At 44.2% G+C, this 20,919-nt stretch overlaps 1 protein-coding gene across 1 annotated transcript in view; it reads right to left on the reverse strand.

Annotated features, from left to right (window-relative positions):
• The window catches only part of LOC125444881 (serine protease 27-like), a 50,466-nt gene extending 31,686 nt beyond the window's left edge, over positions 1–18,780 (reverse strand). Inside the window, exon 1 of the mRNA XM_048517631.1 lies at positions 18,558–18,780. Within this exon, the coding sequence (XP_048373588.1) occupies positions 18,558–18,609 (52 nt within the window). The 5' untranslated portion in view covers positions 18,610–18,780. The remainder of the gene's footprint in view (positions 1–18,557) is intronic.
• Between the last annotated feature and the right edge of the window lie 2,139 nt (positions 18,781–20,919).

Below are 20,919 nucleotides of genomic sequence, written 5' to 3' on the forward strand. Positions count from 1 at the left end.
ATGCAGAAGGTTCCCGGTTCAATTCCTAGAAGTTGCAGATCTTAGATATCAGGTTACTGGAAAGCCCCCCTCTTCGAGAACCTGGAGAGCCACAGCCAATGACAGCAAGTGATACTGAGCTTGATGGACCAATGATCTGAGTTGGTATTATGCTGCTTGATGTGCGCGTAAATCTTCTGGGCTATTTGGAATAGGAGTGAGACTCACGTAATTTAATGCAAATGGGAGGCCTAGCAGGAGGAGGCTGGCTCTCCCCAGTTCTGTAAGGATAGAAAATACAATCTCCAGTGTTGCAATTAGAAGGCAGAGGCCAGTGCAGGGGGAGAAGAAGGCTGGCTTCTTAATCGCTCACCTCCCCCCTTGCAGGTATCCTTATGTTTTCCCCAGCAGGGTTCAAAATCCTTCTTCCCCACACATCAGTCACCTTCTTCAAGCTGGAGTCTCAACAGCTGTATTTTATAATCACAAACAATCACAGAAGTCAACAGTCTTGGTTCCAGGACTGCCAGGTCCCCCTGGTCACTGATAGGAGACTGGAGACTTGCCAGGTCCAGGTTGGGAAACCCCTGGAGGTTTGAGGGGTGGAACCAAGAGAGGACAGGGACCTCAGTGTGGTCCAATGTCCTAGTTTTATGGATGGATGGATGGATGGATGGATGGATGGATGGATGGATGGATGGATGGATGGATGGATGGATGGATGGATGGGTTGGTTGGTTGGTTGGATGGATGGATGGATGGATGGATGGATGGATGGATGGATGGATGGATGGATGGATGGATGGATGGATGGATGGATGGATGGATGGATGGATGGATGGGTGGGTGGGTGGATGTATTATGTATTTATGTATGTATGTATGTATGTATGTATGTATGTATGTATGTATGTATGTATGTATGTATTTATTCATTCATTTATTTATTTATTTATTTATTGTTTAGTTTTATATACCGCCCTATCCCCAAAGGGCTCTGGGTGGTGTACAACAAAGTTAAATCATGATACAACTAAACACAATCAAAGCTAAACAAGTAAACTCCAATATAAATAGATTACTAAATCCCCTTTAAAAACAGCGGTTAGTACAAAATTTCAAATCGAAGTCGAGGCACCCAGCAAAACCCATTTTTAAAACCCTCCCTAAATGGGAAGACTGCTGGCTCCATCAATAAAAAAAGATGTAAACAGAGATGAGAACAGGAACGGGGGGGGCACCATCAATGGCTGGTTACTCCAAAGGCCCGGTGGAACAACTCAGTCTTACAGGCCCTGCGGAATTCATCCAGGTCCCGCAGGGCCCGGACAGCTGGAGGAAGAGTGTTCCACCAGGCCGGGGTGGCCCTGGTCCGCGTGGAGGCCAGCCGTATCATTGAGGGGCCAGGAACCACCAGCAGATTGCCGAGTAGGGACATATGGGGGTTCATATAGTTCATCCTCCAAGCCATCCATTTTTTTTCCAGTGGAATGGATCTGTATAGTCAGTGTGGTGTAGTGGTTAAGAGCAATGGTCTCTACTCTCAAGAGCCAAGTTTGATCCCCCACTTCTCCACATGAGCGATGGACTCTCACCTGGTGGACCAGCTTCGTTCCCCTGCTCCTCCACATGAAGGCTGCTGGATGACCTTAAGCTAGTCACAGTTCTCTCAGAACTTTCTCAGCCCCACCTGCCTCACAAGGTGTTTGCCATGGGGAGAGGAAGGGAAGGAGTTTGTAAGGCACTTCGAGACTCCTTACAGGAGAGAAAAGTGGGGTATAAATCCAAACTCTTCTTCTTCAAGTCTGGAGGGGAGCTGTGATTCTAAGGGATCCCCAGGTCCCCCCTGGAAGATGGCATCCCTTCTTGGTTTTCTGCTAGTCAGTAAGGGAGAGTTGGGCCTCTGGGGGTCAGGAAACCTGCAAAGACAAAAGCCGTGCAGGACGGTGGGCTGTAGAATTGGGTGAGATGAGCCTGAACCCCACCCATAATGAATACTTCAGCCCTGTCAACAGTTGAAAGCCGCTGGGGTAAATCTGGTCTACTGTCTTCCAACCTGACTTACATCAGCCAAGAAAACAAAAGATCTGGACAAACGGCACGAGGAACTACAGGACTTCACAACAAAGTATTTTGGAGAGCATGCAAATGGCCGCACAAGCGTCATATTCTTCTGGGCAAAGTCGCAGCAATCGTCTCCAAATCTCATCACCGTGCCTCACCAAAACATCGCAACATGGCTAACCCTCCTGTCACCAAAGCACTTCCAATCGTATTTGCGATAATGTTTAATTAGGTTAATTAAAGGTGATTTCAACGAGCCATGCAAGGAAGGTGGGGAGATGACACAAAACACGATAAAGAGGCAGCAGCTCCTGCCACGCGGAAGGGATTTTGCAACTTGGAAATTGTCAGGTAAACGCAGACAAACCACCCCCACCCTCGAAACCGGAACCCGAGGAGCTGATAGACAGAATGACGCTGTTAAGTCGGCCTATTGGAAAGAACTTATTTGGAAAAGAATCGCTATCCTCATTGAAGAGGAACAATCCATATTTACTGATACGTGTCCCAGCTGGAATTGTCGTCTATATTTTGTCCTTTATTTCCTAGTGTGGTGATGGAAAGCGCCATCAAATCATAGCTGACTTATGGTAACTGTTTTCAAGGCAAATGACATTCAGAGATGGTTTGCCATCTAAGCGGGCTGAGAAAATTCTATGTCTGGCCCAGCAGGCTTGATATGGAGGAAAGGGGAATCGAACCCAGTACCCTAGATTAGAGTCCTCTTCTCTTAACCGCTATATCACGCTGGCTCTTCTATTTTCTAGCACTGGTCTCTATTTGGTTCCTGGTTTTGCCTGCTGAGATTTATGGCAGGTGTTTGAACAAAAAACCAACAACTCTGAACTGATTTTCATTAAATACTTTGCAAACTGAGTTTACTGATTCCCAAACGTGGGGTTTAGGTAAGTTTCAAAATGGAAGCCAGTAATATCAGGCTAATAATAGCTCGGGCCATCACACAAAATGACAACCCAGTTAACTACCATTCACAGAAACAAACAGTTCGTTCCCATGTTTCTGAGGAGTCAGTCAGAAAACTCTGTTAAGGCATGCTGGCTGTCATGGGCCACATTAGCAGTTGACTGGTAGTCCTGGCCTGTTGAAAACACCACCATCCTTAGGGCACCAGGGGCACAATTTCATCTCATGCAGGAACCATATGGAATCTATAGCAGTTTCCCCATTTACTCTCTGTTCTCCTTTATCCTGTGAGACATTTAAGAAGTCGGAGTTGACACACCCACAAAACACAGCTCTTAGCGTATAAATACAGCCTCAATTGCTATAGTTTGTGCCTTCCTGAGTAACCCGCAGGGGCAATCAGGAAATGACTCTGGATGGCTCAGCTGATTTCAAAACAATGGGACAGTTGCTAAAGTTGTTCATCAACAAGCGCCTGCAAATTTTAGCCACCTTTGGTAGCTACAACGACAACTTGGAATTACTCTCAGACTGCCCAGTCCCTGATTTGGAGAATATGCAAGGGCTTGTCAAGTTGAACATGCGAAAAAAACACACACGTGAAGTTGTCTTATGATAAATAAGATCCTTGGTCCGTCATGGACAGTATTGTCTACTCAGATTCATTGGAGCTCTCCAAGGTCTCATTCAAATGTCTTTCACATCTATTGCTGCTGGATTCCTTTAATTAGAAATGCCGGGGATAGAACCTGGGACCTTCTGCACCTGAAGCAAATGCTGTACCACTGAACCACACATCATAAATGCTCTACCTTCAGAACCACACATCATAAAGCCCGGTTGCAAGGTTCCCCCCTTTTCCTTTGAAAGAGAGGGCACATGTAGACCTCAAATTTGGAGGAGGAAGAGCTGTTCAGTCCATCACATAACATTTATTTATTTAAGATGTGTTTGCAGATTATTATTATTATTATTATTATATTATTATTATTATTATTATCATCATCATTATCATTATCATTATCATTATCATTATCATTATCATTATCATTATCATTATCATTATTATTTATTGGGTTTATAGACCGCCCTCCCCCGAAGGGCTCAGGGTGGTGAACAGAATATAAATAGACCACAATATCAGATTAAAATCCGGAAGTATCAATTAATACAGGCTCTAATAAATTAAAAATAAACCCTACCCCGTTAAAATGCAGCATCAAATTAACATTAATATTAAATTTAACATTAACACAAGGATGGCACCTGCTATCAATTCCCTCTAACCCCAAGGGGGGGGGGGGAGCGGCAGGATCCACTTGATGTTATAAGAGAAAGGAAATTCCTCCCCAAGTGCCATTTCCCTCTATGATATTTATAATGTGTTTTTTTCTCATATATGGCCTCACTAGATGGTTTTCCTCCCTACAGAGTTAATAATAGGACTGTTAAGCAACCAGTCAGGATAACGAATCCCTCTCCCTGAGTTCCCATGGCCCACCAATGCTTGGATTGGCAGCAGAGGAGAAATTAAAAATTAAAATTAAAAAAAAAAAACCTTAGCATCATAAGTATTATGATGACACTTCCAAGTACAACCCGGAAGTAACTGCAGTAGCTCTAGGAATCGCCAGAAACTCTATGGTGAAACTGTAGCGTTCCGGTGATTCCTGGAGCTACTCACTGTCACTTCTGGGTAGAATGTCCTAGCACTTGCACTACTGCTGTCTCCACATTGAGCCCCTACTGCCCACCTCCCCCTAATTGCCTGGCAATCCTTGTTCATAACACAGGTATAAAAATGTGACCATATTGATTTGCTTTTTTTCTTGCTGAATTACAGCCACACACTAGAATCAAAGAAGAATCCCAACATGAATAGGCCCTTAAATTTCAGTCTTGCTCATTACCATATTAAAACTGGCTCCCTAGATTAAACACACAGCATTTTTTTCCACACAAATCACCTAAAATGTTTCTAAAACATTTTCAAACCCACCCACCCCTTTACAATGATGTATGCCTGCACTCACCCCCTCAAAATGATTCATGGCCACCATTACATGATTTTTTTCCCCTCTGTTTTTTTGAGTTCTGTGTTGAATTGGTGCTTCAGTTCTTCAAAGTCCTGTGCTGTGATTCTCTACTCCTTGTATACTTGATGCTTCAAAGATTGGCCACCCAAAATTTTTTTAAAATGCTGTAAATAAACAGGCAAGGAGGAATGGTGTGAGCTCAAAAAAATGGCTCCATGGAAGAAGTTCAGGGAAGCAGAGATGCATGGAAAACAGTCAACAGATGGTACAGCAACCAAAGACATTTTCAAAACATTTCAACCAGAGAATTGTTTTAAAAGGGTGGATCCATTGAAAACATTTTGAGGCTGCTAACAAAATGTTTGGGAGGAAAAACAGTGCAGAACTCAATGGAGGGAATATTCTATTTCCTGTCTCACAAAGTGTTAAAAAGAACCCTCATCTCTGCCACCACATGTATGTAAAAGAATCCTAAACGCAGCTCAGCAGTATGAATGGAATCACCTGGCAAGTTCCCCTCCCTCCCTCAGTAATGTGTTTGTATGACTGGTCTTGTCACTGCGTCTCCAACGTAATCACCCATCCCACCACCCCACCACACATGGTTGGCATCAAGATATGTTCACTAACCGTTGCCAAGGTTCAGCCAACACTGTTGTGTAGGGCGTCCACAAGACACCTGCAAGAAAATTAATTTCTGTTTTTGGTATGGGGCCCCGCAGGTATGTAGGCAATCGGGTTGGTTGCACCCACAGCTAAGGCAGATAAAGAGGCAAAACTGGAAGGTGAACAAGGCATTTCTAGCCTTAAGCCCAATTTGTTTTCACCTCCCCCCCCCCAAAAAAAAGTGATGTTGCAGGTGTGTTGCTAATGGAGGTAGACCATGTTGTGAATCAGACCCATGAACCTTTCTTCTAGCTCAACGCTGTTCTCTGCTCTGACTGCCGGCGGCTCTCCATCTCAGGCAAAGACATTTCTTTTTCAACACCTCCTACCCAAGCCCTTGTGACGAGCGATGCCGGCGACTGACCCTGGGAAATTCTCCGCGTGCAAAGCATGGGCTCTGAGCCATAGCCTCTCCCTTTTTCGAGCTGCACATCGTAGGAGACATGAAGCTGCCTTTCCTACCAGGGCAGACACTTGGTCTAACATGCTCAGGAGCGATTGCTTACATGAGACCTTTTGTCTACATGAAGAAGAAGATGAAAAAAGAAGAGGAGGAGTTTGGATTCATACCCCCCTTTTCTCAACTGTAAGGAGTCCCAGGGTGGCTTACAATCACCTTCCCTTTCCCCCCCACAGCAGATACCTTGTGAAAGAGGTGGGATTGAGAGCGTTCTGAGAGAACTGTGACCAACCCAAGGTTACCCAGGAGCCTTTACGTGTAGGAGCAGAGAAACAAACCTGGTTCACCAGATAGGACTCCACAGCTCATGTGGAGGAGTGGAGAATCAAACCTGGTTCTCCAAATTAGAGTCCACCACTCTTAAACACTTTCCCATGTTGGGTCTCAATGTACTTGTCTGTGAGGTTATGATTATTGTCAAGGTTTTTCTTTTATTTGGAAAATTTAATAACAACAACAACAACAACAACAACAATGGAAAGCCATCTAGACTTTTTCAGTCAAGTGAGGTAGATATGACATATACAACACACCCAAATCCCAGAATAAGGTTGGTGTGGTTGGTTTTAAATAAGGGCCAGATATTTTCTACACCGCCTTTGTTCAACTTTTGGGATCTTTTCTATTGCTGCTATCAGTTGTGCATTGAGGCAGTAAAAATAAGTTTCACCTGAGGGAAATAGTGTTTTAGATGACCACATGGCACATTTAATGGTAATTTTGGAAATAAACCATTAAAAAGTGCCCACTATAATACATATTTGTTGCATACCTAATGAGGGGGAGAATATTTCTTACCTCCAGTGCCACCATTTCAGGCCTGAATTACTTTTGATCCACACTAAGATGAACTCTTACCAGAGGTGTACAGTGAACAGTCTGGAGCAGGGCTCTGCAACCTGCGGCTCTCCAGATGTTCATGGACTACAATTCCCATCAGCCCCTACCAACAGGGCCAATTGGCAGGGGCTGATGGGATTTGTAGTTCATGAACACCTGGAGAGCCGCAGGTTGCAGACCCCTGGTCTGGAGTAACAACAGATCTCTTGTTTTGGGGTTGGTAGATCACCACTGATATAGGTCAGCTTTCTAAAGGTTGTCAATTATGGTCCAATACCTTGAATTCTAATCCAGCCTTTTTCTCAGCATCGGTAACTGGGCTAAAGTTGTAACAGTGACATCATATTTCCATTCAGGCAAGATCCGGGGGCCTAGATTCCCATGGGTGTGAAGACTGATCTCCCTTGATCAGAATCCATAGCAATCTTCCCATGCCAGCAACATCCAGGTGATTTGTACAAGCCAAACCGCGGAGATCCCTGTCGCGACTTGCCATGATGAAACGAGCTCGTAGGCGTGCATCGCATCCTCACGTTGCCGCGGGACTTACTACCCTATCCCCTTCTACCGCCAACAACTCCTACCCCAGGAATAAGCTAGGTGGTGGCATCGAGAAAGGCGGCCTTTATCAGCACCAGGTCCATCTTTCGAGATTCCAGGGGAAAAAGAGAATGCGGAAACAATGATCATTCCCTGGAAATGACCAAATTGGAATTTCCCTCGCTCCATTGACTGCTGATTAAGCTATTTTTTCCCAGTACTTGATAAGACAGACACTCCTTGGTTGATACGCCCACAACAAGAGAGGAAAGATTTAAGAGCAGAACCTGATAACGTGTCTCCCACCCAACCGGTACTGCCGGCCCTGGGAGTCTAGAGCGTCACGGTCTGCTGGTGTCAGCAAATTATCAGTGGGGCCCCTAATTGAAGTGGGTGGACCGCAGGAACCGACAGTGATATGAGCGAAGACGCAATCCGAAATGTCTTCAGACTCATCACAATGGACGAGGGTGGGTCGAGAGCTTCCCGAGACTTCGAGCCTTTTACAAGACTTCCAAAAGCACGCAGGGTGTGTGCGTTTCATCACCTTGGGTGATTCGTCACCAACAACATGGGGCATGCCATGAGATCTGGAATTTGTACATTTGTGTGGAATGCTGTATGTACATGCTATCACTGGAAAGGGTTAACGATTGTCCTTTAGCAGAGGTGGCAACAGAAGGTTGTGGTTGGGAAGTCTCCACCATTGTGAAACATCTGGCCACCCTGTCTTAGATCCTGGCAAATGCAGACAAGTGTTTGAGGGAAAGTCTGGTTGGGTGAGGTCTACCTACCAGAGTCTTTTGTGGCTTTCTTGTAAATATCAGGCAGTCTGGACCCTAATCTTTTTTGTTAGCAGAATAGCCACAGAGGACCGAAAAACACAGGTGAAAAAGCTATTGCTACTCCTCAGTGACAGAATAATAAAGAGTTGCAGAAAAATCGGAGCTTGTTTTTTTAAAAAAAATCCTAAATAGGGGGTGAAAGAGCAATCCTGAAAACATCATCTGAAATGTTCATAAAGTCAACTGCTGAGTTCAAGTTGAATTTTAGATGTCTGTCACAACCCAAAATTGTGTGTGAACACTGGCAATTTTAGTCAGGAGTAGGAGGACTAGGAGCAAACGGCAGTGGCAATGGCCACACAGAAAAGAAGGCAAGGTCAGGGAGAACAGCCAGAGCTGGTAGTGAGATGCGATTTGATTTACTCGATTTCTAGTCCCCAACTGGCTCGGGGTGGCTTACAATAAAACAGTGTTAAAACAGTAATACAACAGTAGTATAGTATAATATAGTCTCCAGTGCCACATATTCTGTCTGGGAGATTAAACATGCCTAATAAAGTACCATTCACACGCCCGAATCTATCATTCATGCATTCAGAAGGGGGATAGAAAAAACAGAGAGAGAACCAGGAGAAACAACAGAGAAGGATGAAGGAAAATGCGGGGAAAGGGAAGGGAGGAGGGAAGGGGAGGCCAGATTGCTTAGAACAGAGAGGTGAGTGGCAACAAGAGAAGAGGAGAAATGTGAGTCCCTTTTCCCGTGTGTTTTCATGGCGCCTCCTCTTATGCAATCTACCGATTTTTTTTTCAGAAATGAAAAAGAACATTTCTTCCATTAATCATGAGATTGCATGCATGGGATGGGACGCTATATGCTAGGGCCTATCTTTACAGGTTCGTACTGGGACCTGCACAGAAGGCAGGGGGTTGATAGATGGTGCTTCGGCAGATGTCGGTGGCACCTGGGGAAGCTGACATCTAGGAGTGGCCTGAAAAGGTCACAAGTGGGGTGAGAGCTGTCAAAATAGCATCTTGAGCGGAGCAAGAGTTGGCAGCCGAAGAAACATTGCAGGAGGGGAAGCATTCAAAAAGGAAAAGAGAGAGGGAGACTGGCTAAAAGAACAACGTGCGATAGTAGCAATTATGATTGGTGGTACATAAATTACTTAGCAGTTTGTCAGTCCAAAAGATAGTCCATTTAAAACCTTCAATACAGTGATAGGATTTACAGGGGATAGTTGGTGGGAGTGGGGAAAGCTAAAAACAGTACCTTTGGCTAATTCTTGAGTTGTCAACATCTAGGTGGGGCTTCAACTTCTCCTAGACTTACAACGGATCTCTAGGTTACAGATATCTTTTTCCCTGGAGAAAATGGCAGATCCCGAGGGTATGGCCGTTTCCGCATAGCAGCGGAAACGGCTGGGTCGGTGCATTTCGCGCCGACCTGAAGACGCTGGGACCGTCCGCATGGATGGTCCCGGGAAGAGGCGGGACGCCGGCGCCGCGGAGCACCGGCGCCCGGCCGACCAGGCGTGTCCCTGGGCCTCCGGCACGTCGCCGAGGCCTGGGGACACGCCCCCCCCTGGCCCTGCGCACCTGCTCGAGCGGCGCAGGCCAGGGGTCCCCAGGCCTGGCTGACGCGCCGGAGGCCCAGGGACAAGGTAAGTGCCGGGTGCAGGAGGCGGCGTGAAGCCGCTGCCGTTCGCTCGGCAGCGGCTTCACGGCAGCATATTCCCAAAAAGAACGCTTCCCAGCGTTCTGGGAATACGCCGGCTGCGGGCCAGCCGGGCAGTGCGAGGGCGGCACGGCTGCGCTGCAGCTGCGCCCCCCATGCGAATGGCCACCTGGAAACAGTGTTTTTACCGTCTCCAGGCCGTCATTTTCTGCCCGTGCGGAAACGGCCTCTGAAACTTTGGTTTGGGGACCAGCAACTAACCTGCTTTGTTGAACAATCCATATTCAAGACACCATAGCTAACCAGGATTTCACCAACGCATGGCTTATCAACCACAGTTCGTAATGATGTCTGAGTTCAGTGATGGTGAACCTTTTCAAGATCGAGTGCCCAAACTGCAACCCAAAACCCACTTATTTATCGCAAAGTGCCAACACAGCAATTTAACCTGAATACTGAGGTTTTAGTTTAGAAAAAAAGTTGGCTCCAAGGTTCACATTACTCAGGAGTAAGCTTGGTGATAGTCGGTGGCTTTGCTTTGAAGCAACCGTGCAACACTGCGAATGGGTGAATCAGGACCTTAGGAGGGTTTAGAAGCAGGCCCCATTGCCAGCAACTGAGCTTACTCCCAGGTATTGTGCTTTAGTTCTTCTCCTGAAAAATCAGTGGGGTTTAACAGCACTTAACAGGGTTACTACACATTGTGTCCAGTGGCTCAGGTCAGTCTAGATCAGGGGTAGGGAACCTGCGGCTCTCCAGATGTTCAGGAACTACAATTCCCATCAGCCTCTGTCAGCATGGCCAATTGGCCATGCTGGTAGGGGCTGATGGGAATTGTAGTTCCTGAACATCTGGAGAGCCGCAGGTTCCCTACCCCTGGTCTAGATGTGTGTGGGGCGATTTTCCACCCCACCCCCCCAACGAACTCTGTGCATGTGTGCCCACAGAGAGGGCTCTGAGTGCCACCTCTGGCACCCGTGCCATAGGTTTGCCACCACTGTCTGAGTTCAATCCTGACAGAAGTCAGCTTCCGGTGACTAGCTCAACGTTCGATAAGCATTTCACCCTTTCAAGATCAGTGAAATGAGTATCCAGCTTGCTGGGGGTAAAATGTTGACAGCTGGGGAAGGCAATAAGAAACCACCTTGTAAACAAAGTCTGCCTCGTATGACATCATCCCATAGTTCACTAATGACCTTGTTCTTGCACAGGGGACTACCTTTACTGATGTCTGAATGCTGTTCAGGTTCTGGCAGTATATAAGGGTTTGTTTATTTATTATTGGAAACATTTACATCCTACCTCTCTTTGTGGTTCAAGGCAGCCTGCAATAATAGTTAGAACACCCCCAGTTAGACTCAAAGGTAAAATAGCAAGACCCAAATCCTTTCTGTCACCCTCTGGAAATCTTATCTTTTGCCTTTGACGCATTACAAATGAGCATCAGAGGGGATGCTGGAGGAATCTTGTTCAGAGTCACCTAGCGAGAGGTGACCTTTCCATATGAATGAAGGGTGCACGGTACAATGCACGCAACATTCCCCATTACTCCAGATTGAATGAGAAAACTCAAGATAAATTAACTTGCAGGGAAGTTTGTCCGCTGTTGCTGATCATCACATTGAAGGTTTCCCAGAACACAATTTGAAAGCTATTAATTTTAACAGGAAATGTTGCTTGGTTGGTTGCTTTAATTCAATTTATAGGCCATCCTTCCCCTTAAAAGTTCAGGGCAGCTTCTAACATTGAGTAATAACAAAAGTCAATAAAATTTGTCTAGCCTAGATTGAGTGCTTAACTCAATTAAGGTTAACAGTTAAATTGTGCCCCCCAAATCCTCAATCATTCACATCCAGAAATTAAGGAAGAAAGGAAAAGGGGGAAGAGGAGGGAGCCTGTTAGATGGGAACCGTTGTTGCCTCAGTCATAGCCCATTATTGCCTCAGTCATTTTACAGGGTCTGAGAAACAGGACCTGGGTCTCACTTGACAGAGCATTCCACCAGGGTGGGACCAGAGCCAAAAAAGCCCTGGACCTGGTTGAGGCCAGCCGAATAGCTTGTTTGTTTGTTTGTTTGTTTGTTTGTTTGTTTGTTTGTTTGTTTGTTTGTTTGTTTGTTTGTTTGTTTGTTTGTTTGTTTGTTTGTTTGTTTGTTTGTTTGTTTGTTTGTTTGTTTGTTTGTTTGTTTGTTTGTTTGTTTGTTTGTTTATTAAACTTATAGGCCGCCTTATCCCCTTTTGGGCCAGAGATCACCAGAGATGGGAATTGTAGTCCATAACATCTGGAGTGCCAAAGGTTCGCCACCACTATTCTATGGAATGTATTCTGGCCCTAGTGGGCAATTTCTATCACCACGGTTACCCGGGATATGTAAAACCTCCTTTTCCCCATAAATCAGGCCAAATCCCCCACCCCGAGAAATTAAATATGGATACAACCAGGTTTCAAAAGAAACAGTACCTTTCCATCTTACATTCTCCCTTCCCACTCCACTGAAAACTTAGATGTCTATCTCAAATGCAAATAATGTAGATCCAAGCAACACACCCCTCCGACACGTGATCCGTTCAGCGGGCATGTTCTTCCTTGTCCTGATTGGCCATCGTGTTGTGTTGGGGCAGAGCCTTTTTTTAAAAAAAAATTTGCACACAGCCACGTGGTGACATCACAACATCAGTACGTGGCGGTGTTGGTGAATGTGATTGGCTGTTGGATCAGAGCAGGCACATTGCTCTGCCGCAATTGAAAATTCATAACTTTTTTTGTTGCTCAAAGTCCCACATTGCGACGTGGGAACAATATTGTATAATTGCACGCAAGTGTGTGCATTCGCTCGCTGTGTCCCTGCTTTCACGTGCCCCAGTTTACACGTGGATACGACCAGCGCATGGCAAAAAAAAAAGGCTGCGCGCGCATCGCACACAGCCCACTGCGCTCTGATTCACTGGAAAGCTGTCTCATCACTCCAATGGCGCGAAAACAAATGCAGATTCGATCCCTGCTCCTCCCCTCGGATTTAGCTTCAACGTGCATTTTTCCAAAAGAATCAACTTTAACCAGGTCCTGGAAAAACCCACTCTTACGGGTGGAATGTGCGACGGAACTAGGATGAAGACGGCTTCCAAAGGTAAGTGGTGGGGAGGGCTTGCTGAAACTGTGTTTATTGCCGTGAATAGCGCAGGTTTAATTGACAGTGGGGATTCGGCCTGAGTCAGGGGTATCTGCAGAAAACCTTTCTGCCAATTTTGTCTATGTATTTTTTTTTCTGTTTTTCTTTCCTTTCCTTTCTTCTTTTTTCCCCTAGTTAGAAATTGCTGTAATGTTAGAAATATTATGGGGTTTACAGATATCATATTTGCTGTAAAATGATGTTTTTGTATTGTAATGTATTTGAATGTCCATTCTGTCTCACCATAGTCGAAACATTGGATCACATTTTATACTATTGCCCAAAATACAACGTACAGAGAGAAGCCCTATTACCATCGATAAGGGGTAAAAAACCATCCAAAATATCAATGGTAAAATTACTAAATAGTAATGATCCTGATATGCTTGGGAGATTAGCCAGCTACTTGTTAAAGGTCATGTACCTAAGAGATGTGTAACTGTATGAATGTAACTTTTTGCTTTGAAATTCAAAATGAAAATATTTCAGCCAAAGATACTGAATGCAAAGTTGAATGAAATCAATGTCATGCAAATATAAACTATATATAAGTGAGTAATATTCTCCAGCCATGGCACATCGAGTTATTATAAAATGCATATGTATAGGCTCAATGTTATTTATTTACTTATTTTAATATTAGGAAAATTTAATTGTCCTGTTGTTTTAATTAGTAATTCTCCAGAGCTGAGGAGTGGATATGTCCTTTTAGCAAATAGAACCAAATCGGGAAGTGCCAGACATTTCCTGGCGTTGGATCTTAAATATAGTCAAATGGTATCTGTTTTACAAATTTGTCTTTGCACTGAATGGCTAAACCCTTTTAATCCATTTTATATTTTTACTAATGAACTGTCAAGTTGGAGGGCAAAATCCATAGATGTTACATATGATTTTAAATCTAATAATTTAATAATAGTGTATAACCACTGTCTGATACCTGATGCCAATAAAGGTTATTGTGATTGTGAATGTTTTTAATATTAATAAAAATGTAATTAAAAAAAAGAAAACCTTTCCGCCATCTCACATTTCTGCCAGTCTCGTTTGTTTTGTCATACTTTGTATATTCATAACTGTTGGGGTTTTTTTAAAAATTATTCTAGATTTTGGAATGTTTTTTGTAGGTGTTTGCATCACTTATCCTTGCATCATGAGTTTTCAGGTCTAGTTGCTCACTATTGGTATCATGAGAATTCTGTCTCCTGGCTGCATACACAACCTGCTGGATTTTATGCAGGGATGGATTTCCTATCTGAGTTGCTTTGAAAATTTGTACTTGGCTAAAATAGAACCATAGAGACCAGGTTCTCAAGGATTCCTTGAACATCTGGGGATAGAACTCATGACTCCTAGCAACCAGCCTCGCCCTAAGCTTTGCACCTACTGAATTAACTGCTCCCAAATCTGAGGTGAAAAGGTCAGCAAGTAATTTCAAATTATGTCAGTGACAGATATTTGTGTGACTCAGCGTGGATTAATTATTACATCAATTATCACCTCCTTCCTGTTACGCCATAGAAAAATCAGTACATGGTTTATTAGTGTGGCTAGTTTTTTATGTGGGGGGAATCTTGACTTGCCTCACGCTCTTGCCATCTTAAAATAATACATCTCGCTTGATCAGGAACACACATAGGGAAATTACACTACAACAAAGCTTGGTTTATTGGACAGCTGCATCCACACATCACAACAGTCCGAAGAAGAAGAAGAAGAAGAAGAAGAAGAAGAAGAAGAAGAAGAAGAAGAAGAAGAAGAAGAAGAAGAAGAAGAAGAAGAAGAAGAAGAGCAACAACAACAACAACAAGATTTTGTTATTATACCCCACTTTCCTCTCCTGTATGGAGTCTCAAAGTGGCTTCCCATCCCCACAACAAGCCCCTTGTGAAGCAGGTGGGGCTGAGAGAGTTCAAAGAGAACTCTGCCTAGCCTAAGGTCACCTAAGCAGGGGAAAGAAACCCAGGGGAGCAGCAGTGGCGTAGTGGCTAAGAGCAGTGGCTAAGAGCAGTGGCTAAGAGCAGGTGCACTCTGCACTCTGACCTGGAGGAACCAGTTACAGACATACCGGCAACATTATCTGTAAATTGTGGACATGCACAACCATTGTATCGGTGCCGCGCAGATAAGGGGCCACCCAGCAGGGAGAGCTCTCCCGGGTGGCTCAGTTCCCACGAGAGTTCTACGCAGCTCCGGGAGACTTCCGCACAACACCGGGGAATGCTTAGAGAGACTACTGCGAACCACTGATGAAATTTGCATGGGAGAAGAATGGATATGAAGGCACGAATTATTTATGTAGATATTTATGCCCCACTGGGAACCCAAAGCAGCCTACAACGTCATTCTGTCTCTCCATTTTAAGTTCAAAACATCACACCTGTGAGATGGTTAAACGGAAAGCGTATGACTGGCCCAGGGTCAAATAGCAAGCTTCCATGGCTGAGTGGGAATTCAAACCTAAGTCTCCCAGCACCTAGTCTATGGCCCCTTCCGCACACGCAAAATAATGCATTTTCAAACCACTTTCACAACTGTTTGCAAGTGGATTTTGCTATTCCGCACAGCTTCAAAAGAGCCCTGAAAGCAGTTTGAAAGTGCATTATTCTGCATGTGCGGAATGAGCCTAACACTCTGATCACTTCTGCATGTCAGACACACCTCTTCCAGATCCAGCATCCGGAATGTCTAGATAAAGCTCCAAACAAGAGGTTGGGAGTATCCTACATGGTCATGCCCTCAATACACGCTTGTCTCTTTGATAGATCTCAAAGAGACGAGGCGTTCCAGTCATGTCACCCTTAAGAGATATCAAATAACCCTCATCTCAAGAAACAATAGATCCATTAAAAAACTTCCTGATCCAACCCGTTTGTTGATGTAGGTGGCATTCTTTAACTCTCTTTTGTTAGGCAAGAAATGGAAGGGGGGAATTAGTCGCTGTGTAATTTAGTTTGATGTGGGATGATTTACTGGTAGCAGAAGGTGGGGAGAATTGCTGTGAGTCAGAAAAGGGACACTGTTGTTAAAAAAATTATACAATTCTATCTGACTTGACTATAAGGGTGTAACCAGCAGCAGCTTCTCTTCAGACAAATCTCACATTTGACTCTCATATGCTAGTCTGAAAGCATGAAATGTATATGTGTGTGTCTAAATTATCTTAGCTGGCTTCTGGGGTAGAACCAAAATGTCAGGCTCATTCCGCACATGCAGAATAATGCACTTTCAAACTGCTTTCAGTGCTCTTTGAAGCTGTGCAGAATAGCAAAATCCACTTGCAAACAGTTGTGAAAGTGGTTTGAAAACGCATTATTTTGCGTGTGCGGAAGGGGCCTCAGAAACCTTTCATTTTATTTTCAGTTTGCCCGTTTGGTATTTAACACTGTGCACATGCTACCAACCACTGATTTTAGCTCCTTGAATTTGATTCGTTTTGCCTCTCTGATATTTTTGGTCCCTCGCTGATATCTTTGGACCCACTTTCAATGCATTTTGCATCTGGATTTTACTGTGCCGACTAGCAAAATCCACAATTGTGACAGTGAATTGAAAGTGCATTATTCTGCATGTGCGGGAGGGGCGCTTGTGTGCATGAACACTACAAAAGAGCAAATATTCTGTGACAGAAGACTGTATTCAGATTCTTTGTTTCGTATTTACTGGTATGGACATATGCACGTTCAGTAAAATGCCACACAAAACAAATGTCGATGCAATGATGCCTGAGATAATATCAAAACAGCTCCTTTGTTGTGCTTTATCGGTGTGCACATATGCACGGGTAACGTGGAGGGGAGAGAAGATACCCATGTACAAAAATAGCTCTTTTTTTGAGAAAGGCAAGCTGAAAATGTAGGGAACCTGAGACCTTCTGTTTACAGAGCCTTGGTTCTGCCACTGAAATCTTGGCTTAAAATGTCTGGAAGATGGGATAATCCCAAAACGAGAATATTAACTGGTGTTAATTGCTCTGGGTCCTCGCCCCCAAATTAGTCACAACTTTGCATTTATTCTGCTATGAAGGGATTACTTGGGAAATCTTTGAAGCCTCTTGTCGCATGTAAACACGCTTAGGCTTCTAGGCATGAAGAGCTTCTTACTATTACATGTTTGGGAGGGAGCACTAAGGTTATTGGGTTCACCAGCCACTATGCTTGGGTTGCATGAACTGCCCTTCAAGCAATAAAACCCTGACATACAAGGTGTGACAGGAAGATGCCTTCCAGTTGGTCCTGATATGATAATAAGGTCAGCAAAAGGTCAGATTTATTTATCTAGGACTGGCTGTGCATGATCAGACTCTCCCAGGCGACTGTAGCGGCTATACAAAGGGACAGCAGCTACCATCGTTTACAAAGACCCTCCTTCCTTTTGTGGAGATGCCGCCTGCTGCCTCATGCTCCTATATTGCCCAGTATCTTCATCTAGCAGCAAAGTTCAGTCGATATCTGAGCCTGATCGATATCTGAGAGTAATCTGAGCCGATATCTGAGCCTGAGTGTGGTCCAGAATGGGCAGGGTACAAATACAATAAAATTAAAAAATTAACACTGCTCTCAAGAAAAAAAAACGGTAAACAAGAACACCCTCTTTACATACCAGCTCCCGAGAGTCCATGCTGATATAAAGCACATCCTTGTCAGGGTGAAAATAGGCATCACAGAAAGGTCCCCATGTGTTTATTTGGATTCACCTCTCACATCAGTGTTTTGTTTATTTTTATTTATATCTGGGGGGGGGGGTTCCCCGTAATAGGGACAACTGACAGCATCCTTCTCCCATCCACCATTCTATTGTAACATCAACAGCCCTGTCAGGTTAAGTCAAGCTGAGACCGACTAACCCAAAATCACCCGGCAAGATTCCATGGCAGACAGGGGATTTGAACCTGGTTCTCCCAGACCCTAATCTAATATAGTAACACCATAACCAATACTCTACACTGTCTGCTGGTTGCTGTTCTGAAGTTCTGGAACACCATTCTATGTTCTGTTTGTCTGTCTCCTCTTTGTAAAAGTTCCATACTCATTGTTTCTTGTTATATGTCGGTCCTTTTTGTTATCATTCTCAAGGGTGGACCAAGTTGTGAAAATAGCCCTGAAACAAGTGAAGCTGAGAGACTCCTATGGAGAATACTGCTGCAGATCTGAGCCGTGGCCCCAGAGGCACTGGAAGAGTTGCTGGAACTTAACTTTGCTTATTCCTGGAGGCTAGCAGCCTTGTAAGGCATTGACCCACCAGGAAATTTCATTATCAGTTAAATGGCCAGTCCACCCCTGTTCACCCTAACCTATTCCACAAGGTTGCTGGGAAGATAGACAGCTATATAGGCCACCCAGGTTTTCATAGAGGAAGGATGGGATGAAAACTGAGAGAAACACATTTTGGAAAGAAAAGGTATGCTGATTGCAACTTACCACTCTCGCCCCTGAAATGTTTCTGCTGCTCCTCAGAACGCTGAAACTGCATCCATCGTTTCCAGGCTGGGACAGCTTAAGTGAGATATAATCTGATGAACGTTGCCTTGCTCAAGAATTCTTTTGTCCTGGAGCAGTAGGACATGACAGGACACCTCAGAACCCTGCCCAGCTTTTACCTCTAGGCTGTCTTGAGAGACAGCTATGGAGCTTCCTAGACAGAAAAAGAACCCGGGAGAGCTACAGATAAGGAGGGAGGGGAGGAACGTGGCCGACCCACTGAGCAGAACCAGTCTTATCACAAGTTAGTCATAAGTGACTGTTTGCTGCTTCATTTTTTATTTATATTTGTTTCTATTTTTGTCAACAGTTTTGCTTCTCAGCTTTTCACTGTTGGATGTCCAGATTTGTTTGCCCTAATTCTGCCTGTTGTTCAGGATTTTTAAATAGATATACATACAATGTATACATACAATTGCGCGTCATTTATATTTGCGAGACACATTATTGTAGAATGGTGATTTAGTGACCACAAATAATATTGGAGAATGTATACAGGGAGTGGGATTGTGAGAATATAGCTGCCAGAAGATCATAGCTGAACGTTTGTTTCCCTTCCTATTTCTATTTAAAGAATCATAGAATCATAGAGGTGGAAGAGACCCCAAGGGCCATCAAGTCCAACCCCCTGCAATGCAGAAACACATAATGAAAGCACTCCTGACAGATGGTCATCCAGCCTCTCTTTAAAAACATCCAAAGAAGGAGACCCCGCCACACTCCCAAATAGTGCATTCCACTGTTGAACAACCCTTACTGTTCGGAGGTTTTTCCTGATGTTTAGGTGGAATTATTATAGGGCTTTCCAGCGGCAAGAGAGTTTCGGGCTACTTAGTTGGCAAACATATTGCTGCTAATTGCCTGAGGAGTCACATTTCAGCTTATTTAATTATTTATTTATTTACTTACTTACTTATTTGTTTGTTTATTTGATTCGATTTCTTCACCACACCACCACTTTCGGACTCAGGGCAATTTACAGCAGTTCATGAAATGAGATAAAATTCAATAACGTAAACCTAAAAACAATGGATCAATTTAAAAATCTATGTTTTCTGATCAACTCGATTCGATTTCGAATACCTTTAATGGCATATAAATAGTTTAACATTAACATTGCAAGACAATAACAGCCATTTTCAACTTCTGACGAGTTAAAATAACACCATTTAAAAATTTAGCCACCGCTTCCAACAGCTCTTAGTTGTGGCTGTTTAAAAGATATATAATCTTCTGTTTATCTGTAATGCCTTCACTTCCATGCAGGAAGGGGACTATGTGCTTCTTCCTATCTATCTCATAAAAAGGATAATTCAACAGCATATGAGATACTGTTTCCACAGAACCCATGCCACATGGGCATTTCCTTTCTTTATGTGGAATTCCAAGGTGGCGTCCAAGGCTAAAGGAAGAAGGCAGGACATTACCTGCTCTATGCTAAGGTGATTGCTCTATGCCACCGGGTGATTGCTCTATGCCACCGGGCCTCAACCAGGAGATAAAGGTACCAGGCTACAATTAATCTATCCACAGGTATTCCCAGAGAGATCGGGGAACAGGTTTTATTAGCTTCCTCTAGCACAGGGGTAGGGAACCTGCGGCTCTCCAGATGTTCAGGAACTACAATTCCCATCAGCCTCTGTCAGCATGGCCAATTGGCCATGCTGGTAGGGGCTGATGGGAATTGTAGTTCCTGAACATCTGGAGAGCCGCAGGTTCCCTACCCCTGCTCTAGCATCTGTTGAAACTCTCTATCAAAAAGTCTCTTCTTGATAGCCCCATAGACCTCCTGCTCTGTCCTGATCAACTCAGATGACTGGCATCTACTTACAAGGAGCTCAGACGTCCTCTATAAAAGGGAGACAATCGAAGGAAAATCCCCACCTAATGGGAGAGGGGCTGGAAGGATGGTGGTTGATAGATGATAATGAAAGGTCTTTTGAACAGACAGTTGTGTTGCCATTTGCTGTGAGACAAGATCTAGTCTTGACATGGAGGGTGCATGTAGGCACTAGAAGGATGATTCTTAGGAGTTCTCCATCTGTCATTAAGGTCCACCTGTGATTCCAAGCTGTAGAAATGACTAGGGCTCTAGTGGTATGCCCTGATGGCAATTGGACAAGGACCCTTAGCCTTGCAGTAAGCCAATTTAATTGCAAATGTCTCCCAACAATATAAAATGGTGACAGAAACAACAGACCCCTTCTTGGGTCCTCCGAAACGCACACACAATGTAGCGTTCATCCCAAAGGGATGTCCTGTCACAGACACAATGGAGCCCTTCTTGGATCCTTTGAAACAT

The sequence above is a fragment of the Sphaerodactylus townsendi genome, linkage group LG15, assembly GCF_021028975.2.
Source record: "Sphaerodactylus townsendi isolate TG3544 linkage group LG15, MPM_Stown_v2.3, whole genome shotgun sequence".
Lineage (NCBI taxonomy): Eukaryota > Metazoa > Chordata > Lepidosauria > Squamata > Sphaerodactylidae > Sphaerodactylus > Sphaerodactylus townsendi.